This window comes from Chiloscyllium punctatum, chromosome 7, assembly GCF_047496795.1.
Source record: "Chiloscyllium punctatum isolate Juve2018m chromosome 7, sChiPun1.3, whole genome shotgun sequence".
Classification (NCBI taxonomy): domain Eukaryota; kingdom Metazoa; phylum Chordata; class Chondrichthyes; order Orectolobiformes; family Hemiscylliidae; genus Chiloscyllium; species Chiloscyllium punctatum.
The window spans coordinates 63,809,151-63,834,037 of NC_092745.1; the positions used below are offsets into that span (position 1 = coordinate 63,809,151).

General features: G+C 40.0%; 1 protein-coding gene across 4 annotated transcripts in view; it reads right to left on the reverse strand.

Moving 5' to 3' along the window:
- The window catches only part of nr5a2 (nuclear receptor subfamily 5, group A, member 2), a 261,371-nt gene that overhangs the window by 42,590 nt on the left and 193,894 nt on the right, over positions 1-24,887 (reverse strand). For all 4 annotated transcript variants that reach the window (XM_072573849.1, XM_072573847.1, XM_072573845.1 and 1 more), the window contains one exon: positions 21,121-21,268. In XM_072573849.1, coding sequence (XP_072429950.1) covers positions 21,121-21,268 — 148 coding nt within the window. The remainder of the gene's footprint in view (positions 1-21,120; positions 21,269-24,887) is intronic.

Below are 24,887 nucleotides of genomic sequence, written 5' to 3' on the forward strand. Positions count from 1 at the left end.
TCTATTTGCCTCAGCTTTTATGTCATTATAAAAGCATAATGAACTATCATAATGAACTTCTTCCATTTAATTACAGAGTGTTTCCTGCAGAAACTTTCTTTAGCATCGCCCATCTATTTTCCATTGTTTCTCAGGATTTGCTAATTATTTTTATTTGACCAACGAATCCTGATCATACATCCTCTATTCGTGGCTTCGGAAGTTTTAAAGCCAGTTTGTTAAGGGCTGAATAAATACCAGTATAACAAGGGTCACAAATTTACATCTTGATCAACAATTTTATTTCAATCATTCCATCGGGTTTAGCATTGTCCCCAAGTTAGCTTTCTTGATGGAGTCATTGGTACTCATCAATAGGAAGCAATATCAGAACTTGATCTACTGATGACCATCAAGATACATAAATATTTCCTGATTAACAATGGTTCGGTTGTTAACATTTTTGTTTCCAAATCTGAAGTTTATGGATTCAAACTGTGTTCCAAAGACTAAAGAACAAACAGCTAGGTTGAGACTCCAGAGTGGCACCAAGGAAATATTGCAATATTGGGTGTGCCATCTCTCAGATGATATCTTAAACTGATGCTCTAACTACCTTTTTATGTGCACATAAAATATTCTAATGGCACTACTTCCAAGAAGAGCAGGTGAGCACTTCCTATTATCGTGGCCAATATAAATCCCTCAATCAATCTGACTAAAATGAACTAACTAGTCATCAATCACATTTTTTTTGTGGGGTCTTACCATTTGCAAATTGACTGCTGCTTTTGTCACATTACAACAGCAACTACATTTAAAAGTACCGAACTGGCTCTGAAGCACTTGGGAGGTTTGATATACCCTAAACAAATGCAAGTCTGCCACCATTATATATGAAAATCAGTTTTATACCAATGTACCTTGCAAACAAAATCTTCAAAGTCTCCTGCTTCAATAGTGGTCAGAAATAGATTCTTCCATGCTAAATTCAATGCTACCTATGCTATGTTAACTGTTCCAGCACCAATCCTCAAAAGTCACGAGCACACTGTCTGCTCTCAAGTGAAACAGCAAACCTTGCTGGAAGTCATCTTATAGAAGTGTAGACTTCTTAAAATTCATTTGTGGGACCTGGGCGTCGCTTGCTGGCCAGCATGGATAGCCCACCCTCATTTACCCTTGAGAAGGTGGTGGTGAGCTGGCTTCTTGAATTGCTGCAGTCCATTCACTGTAGGTTGACCCACAATGCCAGTAGGGGAGGCAATTCCAGGATTTTGACCCAACAACTGTGAAAGGATGGTGTTATATCTCCAAGTCAGGTTGGTGAGTGACTTGAAGAGGAACTTGCAATTGGTGGTGTTCCCAAGTACCTGCTGCCCTTGTCCTTCTAAATGGAAGTGGTTGAGAGTTTGGAAGGTGCTGACTAAGGATCTTTGGTGCACCGCTAGAAGTGCAAATGAACTTCTATGTAGTGCACAAACTCTCCACTTTGAAGCAAAACTAAAAAAAAAACTCAATTGCATTTCAGAGTTGATATGCAATAGTAGCGTCACTTAGGGTGATGCGTGAAATCTACACAAATGAAATTCAAATGGGGTCCAATCCATGGGTATCCTGACAACTGAGACAGAAAGTCAATGGGAACAGTAAAATCTCCATTTTTGTGTTCATATTTAGAGGTCTCTTCACAAAGTTATTATTATAACCATATGGCTTAAACATCCATCACTGTTTCAGTGTAATGCTCTCTATCATGAAATTATGGCTCCTTCAAAAACAAGGAACACCTATTTTTCCAACATACTATTTGCATGATTAACAATGACTATTTTAGATAGGTACTTCAACGTTTCTTGATAGCGACTGGTAAATTTCTGTCATGTTAAAAGAAAGTTATAGAATTTTTCTATGAATGATCCCAAATCCAATCACAAAAAAGAACTGGGTGAAATGGGAAAGTTAAAAAAAAAAGCTTTGGTGAATTTCCAAATTTCCCTGGCTTTTGATCTGCTATTATAATAAAATAAGCAGCTCCTAAATATCAAATTACTTTTAACCCAGTGGAAACAAAGCAATAAAAACATGACTTTCTGAAATAATTATAAGAAGTGGGCAAATACATAGAATGTACAACAACCTCATAGACCACTGCTTGAATTAGAAACAGTTCATTTCATCTCTAATCATTGGACTGTTCATTTACAGCGTTGTGCCACTTCCAGTGTTTCTCTTCACCTACCTTCAACAGCAATGATTGATCAATGTCACTGGGGGATGTTAAAAGATGTAAAATCAGAAAGTGCTGCAAATGTGAAAAGAAACAGAAGGGAAACTCTGACATCGGGTGCATGACAGGAGAGATTAAGTGACAATAACTGGTAGTGTCGGGCCTAAGGGAGAGATAATGGGACAAGTAAAGCAATAAAAAGAATCCGCTGAGAAGGTGAGTGAGAGAGTGATGAACAGCAGATGTCCAAAAGCAAATGCAAGAGAAAAACAAGACTAAAGTCAAAATCTTTGAGTCTGAGTAAAGGTTATGGTCCAAAATTGTTGAATGTTTGGAGTTCAGAACTTCAAAAGCTGAGATACTGTTCCTCAAGCTTTACTGAAGCTTCATTAGAACACTGCAGGATGCTGAGGAGAGAGAGTTCAGAGTGACAGCAAGGACAGCAATTAAAATTATAAGCATAGAGTGAACTGGAGTTTTCAGCTGCCTGTAATTTTAGTCCTGCAACTTGCTCTCATGTCATTTCATCTCTTCTGTTTTCAACCCTATTACAAATCTTCCTTTTGTTCTTTTCTAAACCCTCCCTCCTTTCACTTGCTTGAAACATATTACATTGTTAACTCTTCCAAGATTTACTATAAAGGTCACAGAAATACTAATTCTGTATCTCTACAGATGCTATCTGATTCACTAAGTATTAACAGCATTTTCTGCATTTGCCTCAGATTTCCACCATCGGTTGTATTTTGCTTTAATATTAACAGAAATGCATGTTTTACATGGTGTTGGAAAGGAAGTTCTTGGATAGGGTGTAAGAGTTCATCATTGAGGCAGCTATGTGTGAAATATGAAAAGGGTCTGGCTTGATATTTTAGATGGCTTTTCCTATGGCAAGCTTTACTTCCTCTCTTACATGTTTTTTGACTTGAATTCACCGTAACTTATTTTGAGCCATTCTTCTGTTTCTTCCTCAGACCTTAAACTTCTTTGTGCAAGATGATACACTGTTCGTCCTACCTGAGCTCCCTGAGGCCTATTGTTATCACTATCCTGTTACCAATTCAGCCTTCCAGTACCTTACATTGCAAAATACTTCATACTGTAGGGTGAAGGAAGGTGTCTAACTGACGAGACACACTATAGAGACCTTACTCCAGCAAATTCTGTAAAGGGCTAGGTTTATAGTATCTGACTTCCTTTTGTAACCTGGTGACCAGTGGCAGCTTATAGCTTTCCTTTGCTTCAAACAATTACCTTCTCTGCACTATGCTGCCAATAGACTTGATCGGAGTTCCACTGTACATTTGTTGCTTTTTTTTGGGAGTGTAATGTGACAGAAAAATATTGAAAGGGGGATATAGGGAGTAATGTTGTGCTACTGTCACAACTGAACCATTTGCTTTCTCCTAGATGGGTCAGAAAAGTTAACTTGGAAGTGCCAACATAAGGACAACTATGCAACAGAGGAATTAGATTACTTCACTCAATCCTGTTTGTTACTCGCTATTTATTCATTTGAAGATATTTGCATAAGAAATAACTGATTCAGCATATTACAAGAGTAAAGGTTATCTGGTAATGAACAAGGTTTTAGCACACATTAGGTTGTAACCTGTGATAATCAAATGCACCTCTCTGGAAAAGTCTCTCCTTCTGGTGTCTGAACTTGATTAAAAGTTAAAAACCCCTGACTAAAGTAATGTCTTTCTTATTGTTCCTAAGTCATTTCATGAGCTTTCTCTTTGATTACATTTTAAATTTCTCAGATCCACTTGCTTGTCACTCCTCAAAGAGTCCAATGCTCTCAGTTCCCAGCACTGTTCCCCCTTTCTGTCTTATGTCCATATTGATTGTTCTTAAACTTTGAACTTGGAAATGACTTATATCCAGGATCTGCCAAACTGCTTTGCTCACTGGAAAAAAACACTCCTATTATCTTGCAGTTAATTAAGACGTACTAGCAGTTTTATGCACCATAATGTGCTTCTGCCAACTCTCAGAGGTGTAAATATCGAACCGTCACTGCTACTGAATGTTAATCAATCTTTACAGAATTTAAAATTATTTCATATATTTAAGAAATGGTAATTTGCAAACAGTGTTCTCCTGTCCCTGGAGTATGTAACCACGAACTCCCTCGTATGCACATTATGAAGAAATGAACATCAATTTTGACAGCTGATAGTATTTGTGGTTAATTAGGTTATTATTTCTGGGAATTCAAATAGAAAATAATGCATAGATGATAGCCAACCATTCTGAATCGGCATGTGGAAATATGTTTATTTTCAAATTAACCCTTTTGGTCATTTTGCTGCCAACCCAGACAAATTGAAAATCATTAATGGGATGAAATTACATTGTCATTCATGAATCTTTACTTAAGGTATTTGAAATTACATTGTTTGGTGTTTAATGATGTCAACATTTTTTTTTGAAGAAAACGTATATTTAGAACTGATATAGTGTTGTAAAAATCCACTGAACAACAAAAACAATGTTCCTTATGTAGTTACCTCAACTTACAAAATGGGTTCTGGAACTGTGAACTTGATAAGCAACCGCTCATAAATTGATATGGCATCAGTGTCTTTCTCTAAACCAATTATATAATTAATTAAGACCAGGAGGAATATGACAGAGCGACAGTCATTATAAGTTTTGAATGAATTTAAATTCTAATTGTGGGTGAACTTTCCTTCAGTGTAAGATGCAGTGAAATTGTAAATCTTCTTTTTAGAATCCATTTACAGGATAATGGGATGAACCTGAGAAAACTATATCACATTACCAAATTGATCAATAACACTTGGCACATATTTACATTGCTTTGCTATGAGCCTTCAAGGGAAAGTATAGTGCATGTTACAAATAAAGTTGAGACATTCATATCCCAGTGTTCTACAAATGTTATTAGCTCCTGTGCATCTTTGTATAAGATTTGAGTTCTAATTTAAGGGAGCCAGCTGCTTGCATACACTCCGTGCCAATGTTCAATTATTGCTTTAATGAGCTCATTGTCTTTTATTTGCTATGGGATAATCACTCAACTTTTCACAAAATTTGAATTTGCAATGCAGTCTGACCTAGGCAGAGAAATGCTGCATGTATATACTGTACATCAGAAAAGGAACAAAACCATAACATGAAGCAGAGGCTAGGGCACTTGGATTCACAATTACAACGTCCTGACCTTTTGGTTGGTAGGGGACAGCAAGCCTGTCAGTCTCTGTAAATACTGAGAGCCCCCGCTGTGATCCTTAAATATTAACAACCACTGGATCTTGTCTTTAAGACAATCCGCAAATGGCAGTTTCAATTTGCTAATGCTTCTGTTATCAGGCAGGAAAGGCAAAAAATATATCCTCTCTGCACCATATAACATGTGGACACAATAGATTAAATATGTATTGGCAGGTCAGGTCATGGTGGTGTTTGAGTTCTTTTGGTCTTTCTTTGCACTGGCTTGCAGTGGTTGAATGGAACCTATTGTTTGACATGCACACTGATTAAATGTTTACCATTTCAGCAAACCCTGATGTCCTAGGTTGAGTGAGATGCAGAGAATCAATAGTGCTCAGCAATTATTTGCCCATTGATAAACCCTTCATTTTTAAATGAACCACATTTATCTAAGGCTTGACAGTGATTGTAATGTGGTGCCAGTCACTTGGTGCTTGTTTCAGGATTGTGCTCAGTGTAAAGACAAGTTGCTGAATGAAGAGAACATGGGTCAAGTAATGTCTAACCTCCTTTTTATTGGCACTTCATTTTACAGGCACCCAGTCAAATGTAGCCAGTGACAAATCGCTGCTTATCTCCTCTGCCAGCATCTGTTAACGCAAGTCCTAGCTGTTTTACTCATTAAAGGCTGCACTTATACTTGATTAAACCTCTTTTAATATACGCTCACTTTAGCTTCCCTAACCAAGGATTAAAGTGAAGTTAAAGACACTATTGGATCAGGACTTTTACAGCTGATTTAATGGACATCATATATTGTCAGTGGGTGTCTTGTTCATGATTTACTAAATCAATGCAGTGCAGCATTGTATCTGCGAGACTATGAGAGACATTTTTGATTCTGATTTTTCCTGCTGTTCCACTGCTTCGCATTTTAATTGACCACCCCCCCCCAAAAAAAGCAAATAAGCATTAAGTCAGGTGTTATCAACTTGCTGATCAAATTTTTTTGGACCTCGTGCTCAAGTTTAGCAAATGATCTTATTTTGTATTTTTCCTGCGTTAATTCTGTCCTGACTGCTATTACTGATGTGGAGAGAGCACCGAATATTCCTGTTTCCACACCTCCCCACCCCCAACCCCACGTGCACACACAGCAGTAAAGCTCCAGCTTTTTATTCACAATATGTTCCCTGGCGCATACATCCTGTTAGTCAAAAGTTTGGGAGAAGATTTGTAGCTTGGGTGCTCGTTGTGGTTCTGTTGACCGCGCTGGGAATTTGTGTTGCAGACATTTTGTCCCCAGAGGATGTCACCTAGACAGGGAACGAAACATCTGCAACACAAATTCCCAGCTCGGCGAACAGAACCACAACAACATCCTGTTAGTCAATTGACTTAGTGCAGGATTTCCCAGTGGGCTTTGGAATTCTGCCATGAGGCCTAAATGGGAGTCTGAAACTGTGCAGTGTGAAAAATGGTCACCCGTTTCCCAGGATTTTCTCGAGCAAGAGATCTTTCAGCTTTGAAAGGAACAGCAGGATAAAGGCAAATAGAGACATCTCCTCTGCAGCTTTTTCAAATTGAAATTAAAAGGAAAAGAGAGCCTTTGTAGCCAGGCCTGGAGCAGAGAAAATCCCCCTGCCCCCCCACCCAAACAGCAGCACTGTCCCTGGCAACCTGCAGGATCTAGAGCCCATCTGGAAAATCCCAGTCCGCCTCAGATAGCAGGCCTCATTGGGCCTTTTAAGTGGCTCAACTTGGTGTAATTGGGTGGGATGGAGGCAGGGAATCAGCATGCCAGGAAGCAGCATAAAATTGCACATCTGCCTGTGCTTTTTTTTTGTCCCTAACCAAGGGCTAAAACGCCAGCCATCAAGTCATAGAGTCAATCAGCATGGATCAGACCCTTGGGTCCAACTCGTCCAAGTTGACCATGTTCCCAAACTAAACTGGTTCTACGTTTGGCCCTTATCCCTCCAAATCTTTCCTTTTCACATCTATCCAAATGTCTTTTAAATGTTGTAACTGTATCTGCATCCACTACTTCCTCTGGTAGTTCATTCCACCACAAATCACTCTGCATGTAAAAAGGTTGCCCCTCACGTCCCTTCTAAAAACGCTCTCCTCTCATCTTAAAAATATGCCCCCTAGTTTTGAACTTCCCCAGCCTAGGGAGAAGACCCCTGCTATTTACCTTATCTATGACCCTCATGATTCTACACACCTCTGTGAAAAGGTCACCCCTCAACCTCCTATGCTCCAGGCAACAAGTCCCCATGATGTTAATGCTGAGTGTTGACTATTGGCTCATGTTCGCACTCATTCTGCCAGTCTTCTCTTGAGATTAGATCTTGCTGTTATGCTGGTTGACTATCCAGAAGAATTAGCACTACCGCTCACCTGTTCCGCCAACCTGAATTGTCACGCTCATAAAAAATTACTGCATCCATGAACACCAACTAGCCATGAAAAGACATGACCAGCTATCCTTAGTAGCTACACACGCAGATGACAAGCAACATGATTTTGACTGGGACAACACTACTATTATAGGAAAAGCCAAACAGAGAACAGCCAAGGAATTCCTACAGGCATGGCACTCATCCACAGATTCAATCAATAAGCACATCGACCTGGACCCAATATACCGGCCACTGCAACGGACAGCTGGAACTGACAACCAGATGCGGCAGATTCAAACCACTACAAATGCCGGAGGAAAGATCACAGAAGCGCTTCATAGGAGGCTCCCAAGCACTGAGGATATCACCTAGACAGGGGACGAAACGTCTGCAACACAAATTCCCAGCTCGGTGAACAGAACCACAACAACGAGCACCCGAGCTACAAATCTTCTCACAAACTTTGAATTACTGCAATAACTTGAAAGCTCTGTGAAACTTTCATCCAATTTCCAGATTGCAGTATTTGAAAAGGATGTAGCTGAAATAAAAAGCAGCTCAGGAGCAACACGGTTGAATCAGCATTGAGCATAATGGCTATCTGGGTAGATCGTGATCCCATGTACATGGTAAATTTTGAATCATTCATCAATAATCTAATTTCTCCTGTCTATAATACTTACATCAAAAGTCCACTCTTGTATTGTCTTCTCAGAACAATGGACCTCTTACAAAAGTTCTTTTCAGTAATGTACATATTGAAAAAAAGAGATTCAGGTATAAAAGAAGTCCCGGCTACAATTCAACTACACGAGCTCCACATTCATTTTTTAAAAAATCGACAACGCTTCATATCATATGCATGTAATGGGAATTTATTTACCCGCCCTGCTGATGGAGCGACAGGACTCGAGCATTCTGAGCCATATGCACTTGTGTTTGAGATGGCTGACTTCAATTAATCCTCTAGGATTGGCTTCCCCACTTACTCAATGTGAACACTTAGCGCAGCTTAGGTCTAGCTGTATTTAAAGGCAATGTTTTTGTTTGGCCAAGCAGAAAAAATGTCTCAGTTAAAAAGGTTTGTTTTACATACAGCCTGATGCATCAGTGACATTACTGAACACTTCTATTCAGTAATCTATCAATGGTGCTGCTCTTAAAATAAGTGGGTTAGAGGATAGCTGACTCAAAAACAGAAAAGCTCAGCAGGTCTGGGCTGCATCTGTGAAGAGAAATCAAAGTTAACGTTTCGGGTCCGATGACCCTTCCTCAGAATTCTTCACAGATGCTGCCAGACCTGCTGAGCTTTTCCAGCAACTTCTGTTTTTGTTTCTGATTTACAGCATCTGCAGTTCTTTCAGTTTTTTTTTAAACTAGAGAGGATAGCTGAATTGTTAGACAGTTTAGGACACACTGATTCCACTAGTTCTGAGGCTATGTTTTTGTAAATATTTTCCACCTTGCAACAGTGACTGATCTTCAAAGTATTGGCTTCTAAAGCACTCAGATGTGCTGAAGTCATTAAAAAGGTGCTATTGAAGTGCACTGTTTTCTTCCTTCATTTTAACAGAGCATCACAATTTTACATTGAACTGATGAATGCTAAAAAGCAACATTAAGTATGCTCTGCAGTTTATATATGTCCTTCAAGATATTTCCATTTTCCTCGGAGACCATATTACGTGAAAGCACTTACTCAAAGAGGTTACCTCACTCTTGATAAAGGCATTTACTGATGCCATTAATGGGTTATCAAAATTCACAGAGTATCAACTAGGGTTAAGTATCAGAGATTATAAACAGGTGGCCATTAAAGATTAAAATTATGTAAAGGTACAGGGAGAAAAGTCCAGAAAAAGCTGAGAGTTCTAGTAACCCACTATTCTACTTTATGTAAATAGCTGTATCTAAATAATTGATATCCAATTTCAGCCCAGTCGCATCAATTGAACTGACAGCTGATGGAGAAGAGCTTTACGATAAAAAAGGAATAAATGTATTTAAAAACCCATGATAAGAAGATACTTTTGAAAAATGAACAGCATGTTTTGAAAAAATGGTTAATTATTGCCACTTTCCTCGTGCTACAACTGCCCTTTGCAATCCAAAGTTGGAACTTGAAGGGTGAATCACACTGAATGTCATATCGATGATACCTTGATCTGACTTCCATCAGCATCGGTCTTGAAGTTCAAACCTTGTCTTAACCTCACATAACCGAACAGGTGTTCGGTAGCAAGAAGGATTCCATACACCACAACTATTCCGACACCTTGCTGATGTTTCCATGTCCCTTCATCTATTTACAGGTTGATCGTAGTTTATTTCTTCTGGATATTGTTTCAACTGAAGTGAGGCTATAGGCCCAGGAAACCAATAACCAGCAATGTGGAAGAGGTAGATGACACTTACAAGTGACGTGACCACTGTAAGATACATAAAGTGCAAAATGATTTAACCTTTTAAAGAAATCATTAGTGTAAACAGCCAGGATGGGAACTTGATCGGAACACAAAAAGGCAGAGTCACAGTGGAATGTGCAAAGCAAAGGATTGTTTAGCCTTACAAAAAACTTTAAACTGTATCAATCAGAAACTCATCTAGTTTTACAATGAATTAGAGTACCGTAAAACTTTGAGTAGCTGGTAATTATATAATAATTAAGAGTCCTAAGTAACCAACATGATTGCAATGTGTTAAAATGTGCAAAACAAACTACAATTGGGGAATTAGCTTTCAGAGTGCTGCCCCTTCATCAGGTGATTGACAACTGCCTGATGAAGGAGCAGTGTTTCCAAATAAACCTGTTGGACTATAACCTGGTGTTGTGTGATTTATAACTTTATACACCCCAGGTCCAACACTGGCATCTCCACATCATGACTACAGCTGGGGAGACTGTCTCTTCAAGAGTTATGTCCCTATTGTGTACACATGCATAATAAACTTGTTTTGTTTGGATCTTCAGCTATCTCTGTCTTTAGTGTCACTTGACCATTGCAACAGTTTCTATAAGGCTTTGGCTTTTTCCTTCAAGCTGCCAAAACTTGCAGGGAGACTTTGCTGACCTTCTACACAAATCACCACGGATACATTTGTAATTGTTCCCCTTGGATGACAACATGAAGGGAGGTCATGTAGAGCAGGAGCAGTTTCTGGAAGACAGAGGAGCAGGAGATGGGCCACAAGAGAAATTTTCTAACCTGAATCTTAATGCAGAACATTGCATGAAAATGTGAGAACTTCCAAAATCTGACCCTCACTGAAATCTATCATCTGCTGTCATCATAATTGCAACCTTAGTGAGGGAGGTCATTCGTGCTCTTTATTAATTGTTACTGTGCTTTTGCCATCACTATCTTCCCTTGGTGTGGCTGCATTGCCTGGCTAGATTCTCTCTTTTTGGGTAAAATAAAACAAAGAACTGAAGATGCTACAGATCTGAAACAAGCAAAAAAAAAACAAATTGCTGGTGAAACAGTTGGCTTTGCTGGCCCCGGTTTGTCCTGTAAGAAAGAAGGCAGCATTTCAGTCAAATGTGTGTAGTGATATGTTTCAGCCTTGTGACCATCATGGTTGAATTGTTGGCAATATTCTCAAACAGTGAGATGTTGGTGTGAATTTTACAGCAGTGGGAGGCATTTGCACTTGTTCTGAATCTATGAAGCTGGGTGAAGAGCCCTGATTGAGAGAGATTGTTGGTGGGTGAAAAGTTGGGGTTAGATGTGATGAGGAGTGAGAGAGGCTTGTGGTGTAGTTAGAGGGATATGGAATTGCAAGATGTATTCACTGACCTTGATGTGATGTGAAGTCATTAACCTTCGTGTGGCCTGAATCTGGGTGTTTAGGACAAATCTCTTGCTTCATTGCTACCTGCTCGGAGTACCTTCTAAACATGTATCTAGAGGGCCTCCTTTCCAGTGGGTTTACAGGAGATCTCGCCTCTTTTCCATCCTGTCCACTAAGATCTTCAGTGCAGTATCTGTAAATCTTAGAACCTGCTCCCTTCCATGTTGTGCTATTCTTCAATGTTTCCCAGGCCACTCACTCCCTGCACAGCTATCAGCACCAGCTTCAACTAGAATATACCTCCCTGTTGAGAAGTGCAAGCTAGTTTTAAACAGAGATAGTGCCTCATGGTATTCACCCTGCTGTCTGGGTCATCCAAATGAGCAACCTGTGCTCATCTAATTTTGGTCTCTTGAACATCCCATATTTAATCGCTCCATCATTGGTACACAAACCATCAACTGCCTTGATCCTAAGCTTAGGAATTCACTGCCAAAGCCTCTCCAGATCTCTTTTATCCTTGAAAGGTGCTTCTTAAAGATGCTCTTTAGTGATCTAAACATTTTTTTTTCCCATTTGCTCTAATATTGCCTTCAAATGGCTCATGTCATGAAGAGCCTTTGGGCATTTTATTCTGTCAAAAAGGTGCTATATAACTTCATGCTGTTGTTGTTGAATCAATCTAGAGTTCACAACTGATGTGACCTCTTCAGTATGGTTTCCATGGTAATCACAATAAAGACATTTGCTTTCATTTTTGGCTCTTAGCTTTAAAATATGTTTAATGCAGCAGTAAATGTTTGACTAAATTACAGGGTGCCTGTGTACTTGAAATACCATGTTTGTCGTGAATCCAAAAATAAGGACCAGAAATGTAATACAGTCAGTAATAAATCCAATAATGGTTTCAGGAGCAATGTCTTTACTTGGAGGATACGAAACTCTCTATTTTATGCGGTAGCTGAAGTGAATAGCATAGATGCATTTAAAGGGAATCTAGATAAGTACACCAGGGAGAAAGGAATTGAAGGATATGTTGAAAGGATGAGATGAAGTAAAAGGAAACTCATTTGACCCATTTGGTCAAATGACTGCTTCTCTGCTGTAAAATTCTGTGCAATTCTATGGGCCTTACATCTTAGAGTCTTTCTCGAGTGCTTCCTGCTAAATGGATGCCATATACCTTGCAGTAACTTCTGACATAGCCAAACAGTGCTTTTACAACATAGAAATTAAACAGGCAAAGGGAGCATAGTTAATGATTTAGTTATATTTCCTGAGCACAACTCTGCTCTGATGCTTAAAGTATTAAACTTGCTTATTGTATGGAATAGTTAATCCTTCATGATAATTCAGTATTAGAATTATTTATGCCAGAAATCAGACTAAATAATGAAATGACTCCAGGTTATGCATGAACTTTCATGTGGACCACCCATTTACATTGTACATAATAAACTAAAGTCAGTGCCTTTACAATAAGCAGTCTTGTTAAGAGGTAAATCTGTACCATCAATAATAAGGCAGAGAATGCTGTGCTTCTGACATAAATATTTATCATTCAGAGCAAGAGCAAATGACCTTTAAAACTTAAGGCATTCATCCTGTACATGCACAGCCCTGTCAGGTGTGTGCACCAGCCTGTGACCAATCATTGACCAGTCCATGAAAAAGTCACTTCACCTGAATTACATGAAATACTGCACTTTAGTCATCCTTCTACACATCTAATGAAACCTCACTGTCACAGCTCTCTCTCCAAATTGATGTTGGTGGGCAATCCAACTTTTCACCATGGCAGATGATATTCAGAACCTTGTTCAATGACCTACCCTCATCCAGTTTAACAATTTCATGCTTAATCTAAATATGTCAATGTTTTAGCTTCCTCTGACGCAGAGACCCTATTGATTTATAATAGAATATGGGGATGGGGAGGGACTTATCTGAAATTAAAACCTCATCTCTTCACACATTTACTAAGCCTCAAAGTACATGCCAAGCAAGTTTCCTTAGATGTAACTTCAAAAGAAAGGAGGCTTGCTTGACGCGACAAAGTTGAAAATGATCATTGTTAATGAGACACAAACATTTTTAATATGATATGCAGAGACCATGGTCTTTTATGCAATTCATAACACTTAAGTCTACTTTTTCAAAATCATGTGTAATATTAACAAAAATTATTTGCTCCCAGGTTTAGTTTGTAGCATCTTGAAAAATAAAAACAGTCAAATGAAAGAGTATCAAAGGCCTAGGAAACATTCAGTTGTCTATGGTGCTAGTTGTGGAGTCTTCCATGACTATTGCAGATCCTAAAATTCTACTTGCTGGCATTCTGTAACATCTCAACTTAGTCTTTTGTTAAACAGGTTTTAAATGGAAAAACGTTATGTAATGTGATTGTAGAATCATGTGGGCACCAAACACACACACCCTTACACCACGAAGGTCAAGGGTCGCTCTACATAAGAACAGGTGTCAACTTGATGTTCCCTCCAAGCCACTCTCATCCTGACGTGGAAATATCATCATTCATTCACTGTCACTGAGTCAAACTCTTGGCAATCACTCCCGAACAGCATTGTGAGAAGGTTCAGCAAATACTGCCATGGCTGAAAAAGACAACTCACTGCTGTCTCAAGGGATATTAGAGATGGCCAATAAATTGCTGACCTTGCCATGAATAAATGTTTAAAAATTAAATTCACTGATACACAGCATTAATGCTTGCACCACCAGTATATAGTTATCATTAAATAGCTGCTTATGCAGTGATGTAAAGTAACTGTCATGTCAGTCACTGGAGAATAAGGTTAACATTGAGTGAGTTATGGACACACTAAAATCACAAGGTTTGAGACATCAAGAAATATTCCTCATATCATTTGTTCAATGTAGAATAACTTCAAAACCCCACACATGTATGCAAGCCCACGCACGCGTAAACAAATATTTGCTGACTGTGGATTAGACTCCAAATCTTGATGCCCAGAATATGCTAACATATGTCATTGGTGCTTTTGTTTCTTATAATATTTCAGATTCCCCATTCTTTTGCTTGATTCAAACTAATACATAAAACAGGTATTGATGGAATGCTGAAACCTCATTTTACATTGTTCATATGCTAGATGTACATCAGTATTCCACCTAAATATTTGATTAAGTAAAGAATCTCTATATAGAGAGGATCAATACCAAGTCATTTCTCTTATCTGCTCACATCCAGTGTAAATGATGAATGGGCAGTGAAAAGGCTTTCTGATTCAGGACTTCAATTCTTTCTGTCATTTGGATGTTTACTATACAATTTGCCACTGAATTTTTCTTTTGCCTCATAGAAGTGAGGGTATATCAGAAATGCATAAGTATATATCCCGCTTAATGTCAGCATCGTTCACTAAGATCAGATACAATAAGAGTGGGTGCAGAATGAATTTTCCTCCAAGCTGTCTCAAGTATTTGCTTTAACCCCAGCCCGTCCCTGCGCTGAAGTTTCATTTTTGTTTCCTACACCAGACAGCCTGTGAGTAAGATTTACACTTTTAGGACAATTTGTGCTTGAACTCTCCATCCATTGCTCATAGGGAAGCAGGTTAAGGTGCCTGTACAGGTAGCTGAATGAATAGTCTTCATAGAATCCCTACAGTGTGGAAACAGGCCTTTCGGCCCAACCAAGTCTACACCGACCCTCCGAAGAGTAACGCACCCTGACCCATTCCCCTACTTCACTAAATTACCCCAGACTAATGCACCTAATCTATACATCCCTGAACATTATGGGCAACTTTGCATGGCCAATTCACCTAACCTTTGGATTGTGGAAGAAAACCAGAACACCGGGAGGGGAGGGAACCCACCCAGACCTGGGGAGAATGTGCAAACTCCACACAGACAGTCACCAAGGTTAGAATGGATTAGATTAGATTACAGTGTGGAAACAGGCCCTTCGGCCCAACAAGTCCACACCGACCCGCCAAAGCGCAACCCACCCGTACTCCTACATTTACCCCTTACCTAACACTACGGGAAATTTAGCATGGCCAATTCACCTGACCTGCACATCTTGGGACTGTGGGAGGAAACCGGAGCACCCGGAGGAAACCCACGCAGACACGGGGAGAACGTGCAAACTCCACACAGTCAGTCGCCTGAGGCGGGAATTGAACCCGGGTCTCTGGCGCTGTGAGGCAGCAGTGCTAACCACTGTGCTACCGTGCCGCCGCCCTTCATGGAGATTTATCTTGTGCCACCTCAACTTTGACTGAAATGATCATTGGCTAAGTGCCTATGTGATGTTTTTAGTGCCATGTTTCAATTAACCAACTGGCAGCCTATAAAAATTGAATGAGCAAATTTCTGCACTGCTGTCCCATAAGGACTACCCCTTAAGGGGGAGAAAGGTCCCCAACCAGTTAACAAAGCATATCACCTTTTCTCCTTGCAAACATTTCTCCTTTAGAATTAGTCTTTGCAAAGCAATATTATACATAGGGCTGATTTCAGAATACCAACAAAGTGCAACCTTGCCTGGCCATCTCACAACTACATATATAATGGATAGTAGGAATGAGCAAATAATCAAGCTCCAACTAATATGAGGGACACATTGTTCAGTCATGTAGGCGACCTGAAGAATTAGAGTCATAGAGTTGTATAGCATGAAAATGGATCCTTTGGTCCATCTTGTCCATGCTGACCAGATATCCTAAATTAATTTAGCCTCACTTGCCAGCATCTAATCCATATCCATCTAAACATTTCCTATTCGCATACCCATCCAGATGCCTTTTAAGTGTTATAACTGAACCATCCTCCACGACTGTCTCTTACAGCTCATTACATACACACACCACCCCTTACATGGGAATGTTGCCCCTTAGGCCCCTTTTAAATTTTTCCCCTCTCACCTCAAACCTATATCCTGTGGTTGTGGACTCCCCCACCCTGGAAAAAAAGCTCCTTGGTTATCAATACCTCTCATGATTTTATGAACTTCTACGTTGTCACACCTCAGCATGTGATGCTCCAGGGAAAACAGCCTCAGCCTATTCAGCTTGTCCCCTTAGGTCAAACCCTCTAACCCTGGCAACATCCTTGTAAATTGCTTCTGCACCCTTACAAGTTTAACAAAATCTTTCCTATAGCAGTGAGATCAGAATTGAACGTCGTATTCCAGAATTGGTTACATTCTTTTCAAATTGTTTTGAGTTAACTGCATAGTTAATTATCGAAAAATTGGCAAGTTGAAAGAACAATTGAGAACAGAAGTGAGTCAAACAGTCAGGGCAGGCAGGGACAAGGTAGGACTAATAAATTAAACTGCATTTATTTCAATGCAAGGGGTCTAACAGGGAAGGCAGATGAACTCAGGGCATGGTTAGGAACATGGGACTGGGATATCATAGCAATTACAGAAACATGGCTCAGGGATGGGCAGGACTGGCAGCTTAATATTCCAGGATACAAAGGCTACAGGAAGGATAGAAAGAGAGGCAAGAGAGGAGGGGGAGTGGTAGTTTTGATAAGGGATAGCGTTACAGCTGTGCTGAGGGAGGATATTCCCAGAAATACATCCAGGGAAGTTATTTGGGTGAAACTGAGAAATAAGAAAGGGATGATCACCTTATTGGAATTGTATTATAGACCCCCTAATAGCCAGAGGGAAATTGAGAAACAAAGGAGATCTCAGCTATCTGTAAGAATAATAGAGTAGTTATGGTAGGGGATTTTAACTTTCCAAACATGGACTGGGACTGCCACAGTGTTAAAGGTTTAGATGGAGAGGAATTTCTTAAGTGCGTACCAGACAATTTTCTGATTCAGTATGTGGATGTACCTACTAGAGAAGGTGCAAAAATTGACCTACTCTTGGGAAATAAGGCAGGGCAGGTGACTGAGGTGTCAGTGGGGGAGCACTTTGGGGCCAGTGACCATAATTCTATTTGTTTTAAAATAGTGATGGAAAAGGATAGACCAGATCTAAAAGTTGAAGTTCCAAATTGGAGAAAGGCCAATTTTGACGGTATTAGGCAAGAACTTTCGAAAGCTGATGTTCGCAGGTAAAGGGAAGGCTGGAACAAGGGAAGCCTTCAGAAATGAGATAACAAGAATCCACAGAAAGTATATTCTTGTCAGGGTGAAAGGGAAGGCTGCTAGATATAGGGAATGCTGAATGACTAAAGAAATTGAGAGTTTGGTTAAGAAAAAGAGGGAAGCATATGTCAGGTATAGACAGGGTAGATCGAGTGAATCCTTAGAAGAGTACAAAGGAAGTAGGAGTATACTTAAGAGGGAAATCAGGAGGGCAAAAAGGGGACATGAGATAGCATTGGCAAATACAATTAAGGAGAATCCAAAGGGTTTTTACAAATATATTAAGGACAAAAGGGTAACTAGGGAGAGAATAGGGCCCCTCAAAGATCAGCAAGGCGGCCTTTGTGTGGAGCCACAGAAAATGGGGGAGATACTAAATGAATATTTTGCATCAGTATTTACTGTGGAAAAGGATATGGAAGATATAGACTGTAGGGAAATAGATGGTGACATCTTGCAAAATGTCCAGATTACAGAGGAGGAAGTGCTGGATGTCTTGAAATGGTTAAAGGTGGATAAATCCCCACGACCTCATCAGGTGTACCCTAGAACTCTGGGAAGCTAGAGAAGTGATTGCTGGGCCTCTTGCTGAGATATTTGTATCATCGATAGTCACAGGTGAGGTACTGGAAAATTGGAGGTTGGCAAACGTGGTGCCACTGTTTAAGAAGGGTTATAAGGACAAGCCAGGGAACTATAGAAGTAACAAAGAAGATTGATGAGGTCAGAGCAGTAGATGTGGTCTATATGGACTTCAGTAAGGCGTTCGACAAGGTTCCCCTTGGGAGACTGATTAGCAAGGTTAGATCTCATAGAATACAGGGAGAACTAGCCATTTGGATATAGAACTGGCTCAAAGGTAGAAGACAGAAGATGGTGGTGAAGGGTTGTTCTTCAGACTGGAGGCCTGTGACCAGTGGAGTGCCACAAGGATCGGCACTGGGATCTCTACTTTTTGTCATTTACATAAATGATTTGGATGCGAGCATAAGAGGTACAGTTAGTAAGTTTGCAGATGACACCAAAATTGGAGGTGTAGTGGACAGCAAAGAGGGTTACCTCAGATTACAACAGGATCTTGACCAGATGGGCCAATGGATTGAGAAGTGGCAGATGGAGTTAAATTCAGATAAATGCAAGGTGCTACATTTTGGGAAAGCAAATCTAAGCAGGACTTCACGGTAAGGTTCTTGGGAGTGTTGCTGAACAAAGAGACCTTGGAGTGCAGGTTCATAGCTCCTTGAAAGTGGAGTTGCAGGTAGATAGGATAGTGAAGAAGGCGTTTGGTATGCTTTCCTTTTTTGGTCAGAGTATTGAGTACAGGAGTTGGGAAGTCACGTTGCAGGCTGTACAGGACATTGGTTAGGCCACTGTTTGAATATTGCGTGCAATTCTGGTCTCCTTCCTATCGGAAAGATGTTGTTGAAACTTGAAAGGGTTTGGAAATGATTTACAAGCATGTTGCCAGGGTTGGAGGATTTGAGCTATAGGGAGAGGCTGAACAGGCTGGGGCTGCTTTCCCTGGAGCATCGGAGGCTGAGGGGTGACCTTATAGAGGTTTATAAAATTATGAGGGGCATGGAAAAGATAAATAGTCAAAGTCTTTTCTCTGGGATTGGGGAGTCCAGAACTAGAGGGCATAGGTTTAAGGTGAGAGGGGAAAGATATAAAAGAGACCTAAGGGGCAACTTTTTCATGCAGAGGGTGGTACGTGCAGGGAATGAGCTGCCAGAGGATGTGGTGGAGGCTGGTACAATTGCAACATTTAAGAGGCATGTGGATGGGTATATGAATAGGAAGGGTTTAGAGGAATATGGTTCTGGTGCTGGCAGGTGGGACTAGATTGGGTTGGGATATCTGGTAGGCATGGACAAGTTGGACCGAAGGGTCTGTTTCCATGCTGTACATCTCTATGACTCTATAACCGTGTGTAAATGGGGGCAAGGATCTAAGGAGATGATGACAACTGGAAAAGAGTGCTGAAGGAAAATGATGAAGCAGTATCAGAATTAGTGAAAGGAATGCAATTAATAAAGAATGGAGGATATTTGCATATGTCTTTCCTCAAACCCTGTTTAATTTAAAATCTTTTGCTGGTTTTCAACCAAGCACTCCTGCTCCTCCTGATGCATTAAAAAGAAAGAGGCATATGTTACATCAGGCTCTTCAATGACTTGGGTTGCCGGTTACTGCTGCGATGGAATAGGTGGGCTGCTCACTGCACCCAGTTCACTGTTAAAAATCACATGAGGATCCTTTCGGGTATCAGAGGGTTTCAACTGGTATATACAATTTGGATGTTCACTTGTTTCATAACCACCTACTTTGAGAACCCAGGCAATCTAACAATGGGCATAGTAATAGGAAGCAGTATGGCACTATCGTACAGTGTTATCCATTAGGTGAGAGGCTTCAAAATCTCTCCTTGGGAGGGGAAACTGAAATCATTGTGAAATCTAGCAATATCTGATGCCCAGCATTGTGGAGGAAACAACATTTTTAAATCTATCGATTATATAGATCTATATATTGTTATTATTTTGCATACTTGTAAATATATTGTACTGACTTCGTTATTTTCAAGGTGATGAATGTGACTGTATTACTGTCGATAAATCATTTGTTAAACTCTCATTGGTGGCATTAATGATTTGATGGTTCAAAAATATCTTTATGGATCGAACTGTGTTATAGTACTCACATTCTGCCATCAATAGTTACCATCATTATCAAAAAGTGATGTAGAGAAAATACAGCCCAACAATTGCCATGTGCGGTATATGGAATTTTCACATGGGATACAAAATAATAATGGCTAAGTCACATACTTTTACACAGTGTCCAGGTTTCACTTACATAAGTTTAATATGAATGAACGTGCATCCGGGTGTAAAATAAACAGCTGATTCAGAGTGTCCACACACACAACATACATCTCTCATGTAACTCGACTGGGGACTTTTCATTCTTAAAATTTTTAACATCATCTTGGCAACTCTAAGATTTCTGGCTGGTAACAACTCACAGGCATTTCTCTGAATATAAGCATTTGCTAAAATATTCGTGGGAAAAAAAAAGTGACTGACATATTTATATTTTCACAAATAGATGTGCATTGATTCGGTTATATCTCAATGGAGGATCCAAATTCAGTTCTCATTTCTCTTGAAAGGGAAGCTATAAATTCCTGTTCCCCAATCATTTCAAAGATTACTCTGTTTTCTTCATAAGAGTACCATCTTGTAGATTTTGTCGATGTGTAGGTCCACGCTTTTTCCCTCCGCCTATGATTGACACAGCAGTTATTTCCATAACTGCCCATAAATTTTTAACTTCAGAGCCAACTCATTTTGTTGTTCTAGCTCAGGGAGTCCAGCTAACAGGCAGAGTGAAATAACATTAGGTTGAATGCCAGAAGAATAAGACCCTTACCTAGACTGAAGAGCACCAGGAACTTGAGACACACAAACTCTCGCTGATCAAGCTGCAACGAGCGAAGTTTCAGCACAAGCTCCTGAGCGTGACTCATGAGATTATTGAGAGTGCTCCCTGCCTGTGAGGCGATTACAGAAAAATCCACCTGGAAAACACAGAAAACAAACTGATCTTTAAAATTTACAATTCACCACACCAGTTTTATTCCAAGGAATCATCTTTGTGTTCGCTGCTTCAATTTCAGATGTGACCACACTGAAAATGAAGTGCGGTTTAATCTCTCAGCTAGGAGATAAGTGCTTACTCGTGAGTTTTGTGGTTTAACAATGGAGCACAGATTAATAAAGGATACAGACCAAAGCCATTTTATGTGGTATGATGGTTCCCACAACCCTTATTTAATCCTAGCAATCAGACATCAAGTGCACAGCACTTGTTTAAGAAGAACCTCATTAGGAACTAGTGTTTTCTAAGAGGAATTCCAAATTACCTTCCTCTCGTTAATGTTGAACTTAGACCTTTGATCTTAATTGTGAAGTATCATGACAATATTCAGGTAGGTGACGTCTCAAAGTGCACAGTGAGATGTTATCACGTGGAATCTGACCACAGGGCTCTTTAACTCCCTGAGCTGTGCTGTAGGTCCTTATAGACTTGTCCGCCTGCCAGCAGCTTTCAGGTGCACTTAATATTTGCAGTGGTAGCAGATTTGTCTGTGAGGCAAGTCCATATCTGCCACTCACTCCGAGCCGACTATATTAAATTTTTATATTTATTGACAATTCATTACCATAATTGACTGCAGTATGTTCAGTGGTGAATGGAACATTGCTGCCTCTTAAGCAAGCAAGCCAGTCCCTGGAGCAGGATTTGCAATTAAAAACAAGGCAGACTGGAATTTTTTATTGGGTAAATATGATGAGTAGAATCTTTAGTTTTAACTGCAAGCCTGGAGAATTTCAGAGGCAGGCCAACTTTTTTTTCCCCCCTGCAATGGATCAGTATAAATAATGATGTCAGTGAAACCAGCACCCAAAGGCGTCAATCAAATTACAGCAATTTAATTGTATCGAAAACTATGTTAATGATGCTACCATCATGTGTCAGGACAGAGGAGGCGTCCCAATCCATTCATTTGTATATAATTTCAGGGAACCTGCTGTGGATCTGACTATTGGCGGTGTGGTCATGTTAAGTATGAACAACGTCATGCAATTCTGACAGTGGGAAGCCTGATTTGCTAATGGGGTAATGCTCAATGATCTAACTCAAACGATTAGATGAAAGGACCATAACCTGTGCCTTTTATATTTGGTTATTGGTTTAAGCGCTGCAATATGTACTATGTTATCCAGACACAAGACTTTCCATAATCATGTCTGACACTCTCTCATATCGCCGATAAGCAATTGATAGTAAGAATGTGAAACCCACTTCCACACGGAGCGAGTGAGGAGAACACCGCAGGTGTATTTAGGGGCAAGATGCCAGGAATAGAAGGTTGTGGTCACAGGCTGAGGTGAAGTAAGATAGGAAGGCATGTGTGTGGAGAATAAGCGACAGCTAGAGAGCACAGATTGAAAATTATCAGTCTTCTTAAGCTGATGAAGGTTCTGTTATTTTCTCTCAGATGGCCATTCATATTTGGATTCACATCCCCAGAAAGGTTGGGTCGATGAATATATTAAAGGCAGAGTTTGACCGATTTTTGATCGTCAAGGATTACAGGGGGTGCCGGCGAAGGTCCCAATCAGACCAGCCATGATCTTATTGACTGGTAAAGCAGGCTCTGGGAGGGGAGTGGGGGAAATGGACTAATGCTGCTCTTATTTCAAATGTTCTTATAAGCATTGGCATAGACCTGTTAGGCTTAATGATCTGTTTCTGTACTGTCATTTCTATGTAACTCCATGTTAATGTCCTTAGTGAGTAAAGGGTGGAAGGGCAAAATGATTTAACCAAACCAAGTATTATGCACAATTAAACAATGTAAGACATTGATGCTGTTTGCCAAAGGAAGTATATGGTTGTCTGAAAAATCGTTTCACTGTAAACATTTCCATGTTAAGTGAGATTGTCAATGCTACTGCAGCAGCAGTTATTTTCCTGAGATGGTAAGGGCAAGGAGATAAATGAAATGAATTCTTGCCCCAATGTGTCACCGAGGAACAACTCCCATGCTTATCCTGTTGGTAGCTCCTGCTTAGTCTGGAGAGATCAATTCAGTGATAAAGGATAGAATCACTTGAATGGGGAGGAGTTGTGATTTCAATCAATGTGAAAAACTTCAAATAAACCTCATTCAGGCATTGTTTCCATATATAGCTCAGGAAGGACAACAGCCATGTTTTGGTCTTTCTGTGTAAAGGAAGTTAATTTTGAATCACTCTGACCAGCAAAGCTAATGATAAATCTAAGCATCCATTTCTAACACTAGGACAATATAGGAATTCAGACCCTAAGAACTAACCATCAGATGCTCTTGGAAATATTTCTGATATATGGGACAGACAGAGTGAAAATTACTTTAACTTTGGGTAGTATTTATGCCATCCCAGCAAAATAAAATAGTTTCAAATGTGTCGCAAAATCTTCCACTAGGCAATGTCTGACTATATGCTGGAGGGAAAAGGCTTGCAGGACTACAGGGAAAAGGGGGTGGCGTGGCACAAAGTGAATTACCCCTTCAGGCTCCTTCTGTTCAAAGGCAGCTAAGATTTGGGGTGACGTGGTGGCTCAGTGGTTAGCACTGCTGCCTCACAGTACCAGGGACTTGGGTTCAATTCCACTGTCAGGTTAATGTGTGGACTTTGCATATTCTCCCTGTATCTGCCTGGGTTTCCTCACAGTGCTCTGGTTTCCTCCCAAAGTCCAAAGGTGTGCAGGTTAGTTGGACTGGCTGTGCTAAATTGCAAATAGTGTCCAGGATTGGGTGGATTAGTCATGAGGAATACAGGGTTATAGAGAAAGGGATTGGATTGGGTGGGGTGGTCTTCGGAGATGTGGTCTTGATGGGTCAAGTGGGCTGCTTCCACATGGTCGAGATTCTATGAAATCTGTACAGCTGAAAAACTTAACACAGCAATGATTCAATTCTTCTCCTGTCCGATTTCATGCTGAAAAAAAGCTGCATGTAATTCTCCTCACCATCACATACACCATCTGCTGGGCAGTATGCTTCGTAAATAAGTTGTTGTATTTAAGCATCTATTTTACCACAAAGCTTTAATAATAAGTTTAAAATGCCTCTGGTATTTTCCTTCATTATGTTTTGAGTTATGTTTTTAGAAGTATTATGTACAAAATACTGCTACACGTCGAAACAAGATGTTACACTAACATCAGTTTGAAGTGTTTGAAACAGTAGGAGAACAATGTTACATTAACAAGCTCTTCCTAATAAACTAACTTTGTCAGGAGATGCTTATTGAAGCCTGTCATTTTAATAGAGTGTAAAATAATAGAAGATAATGAACTGTTTGGCATCCAGCTTTTCCCCAATGACACTGCAACACCAGATGTTCATTAATCAAAGTATGCAAATACCAGAGAAATGTAACACTTGTAATCTGGCAGACAACAAAGAGCCAGCCCTTGTTGTTACCCAACACGAATGTAAATCGAACATTAATGGTTGGAAGAGGAAGGCTTACTTGGGGAAAACTTTTGGGAAGAGCTGCAACTTGCTGTTGACTGAAATGCCTCTCCAGCAGCTAGAAATATAGTTCTGGACATCTTTACAGAAATGTAACTTCTGCATGTCC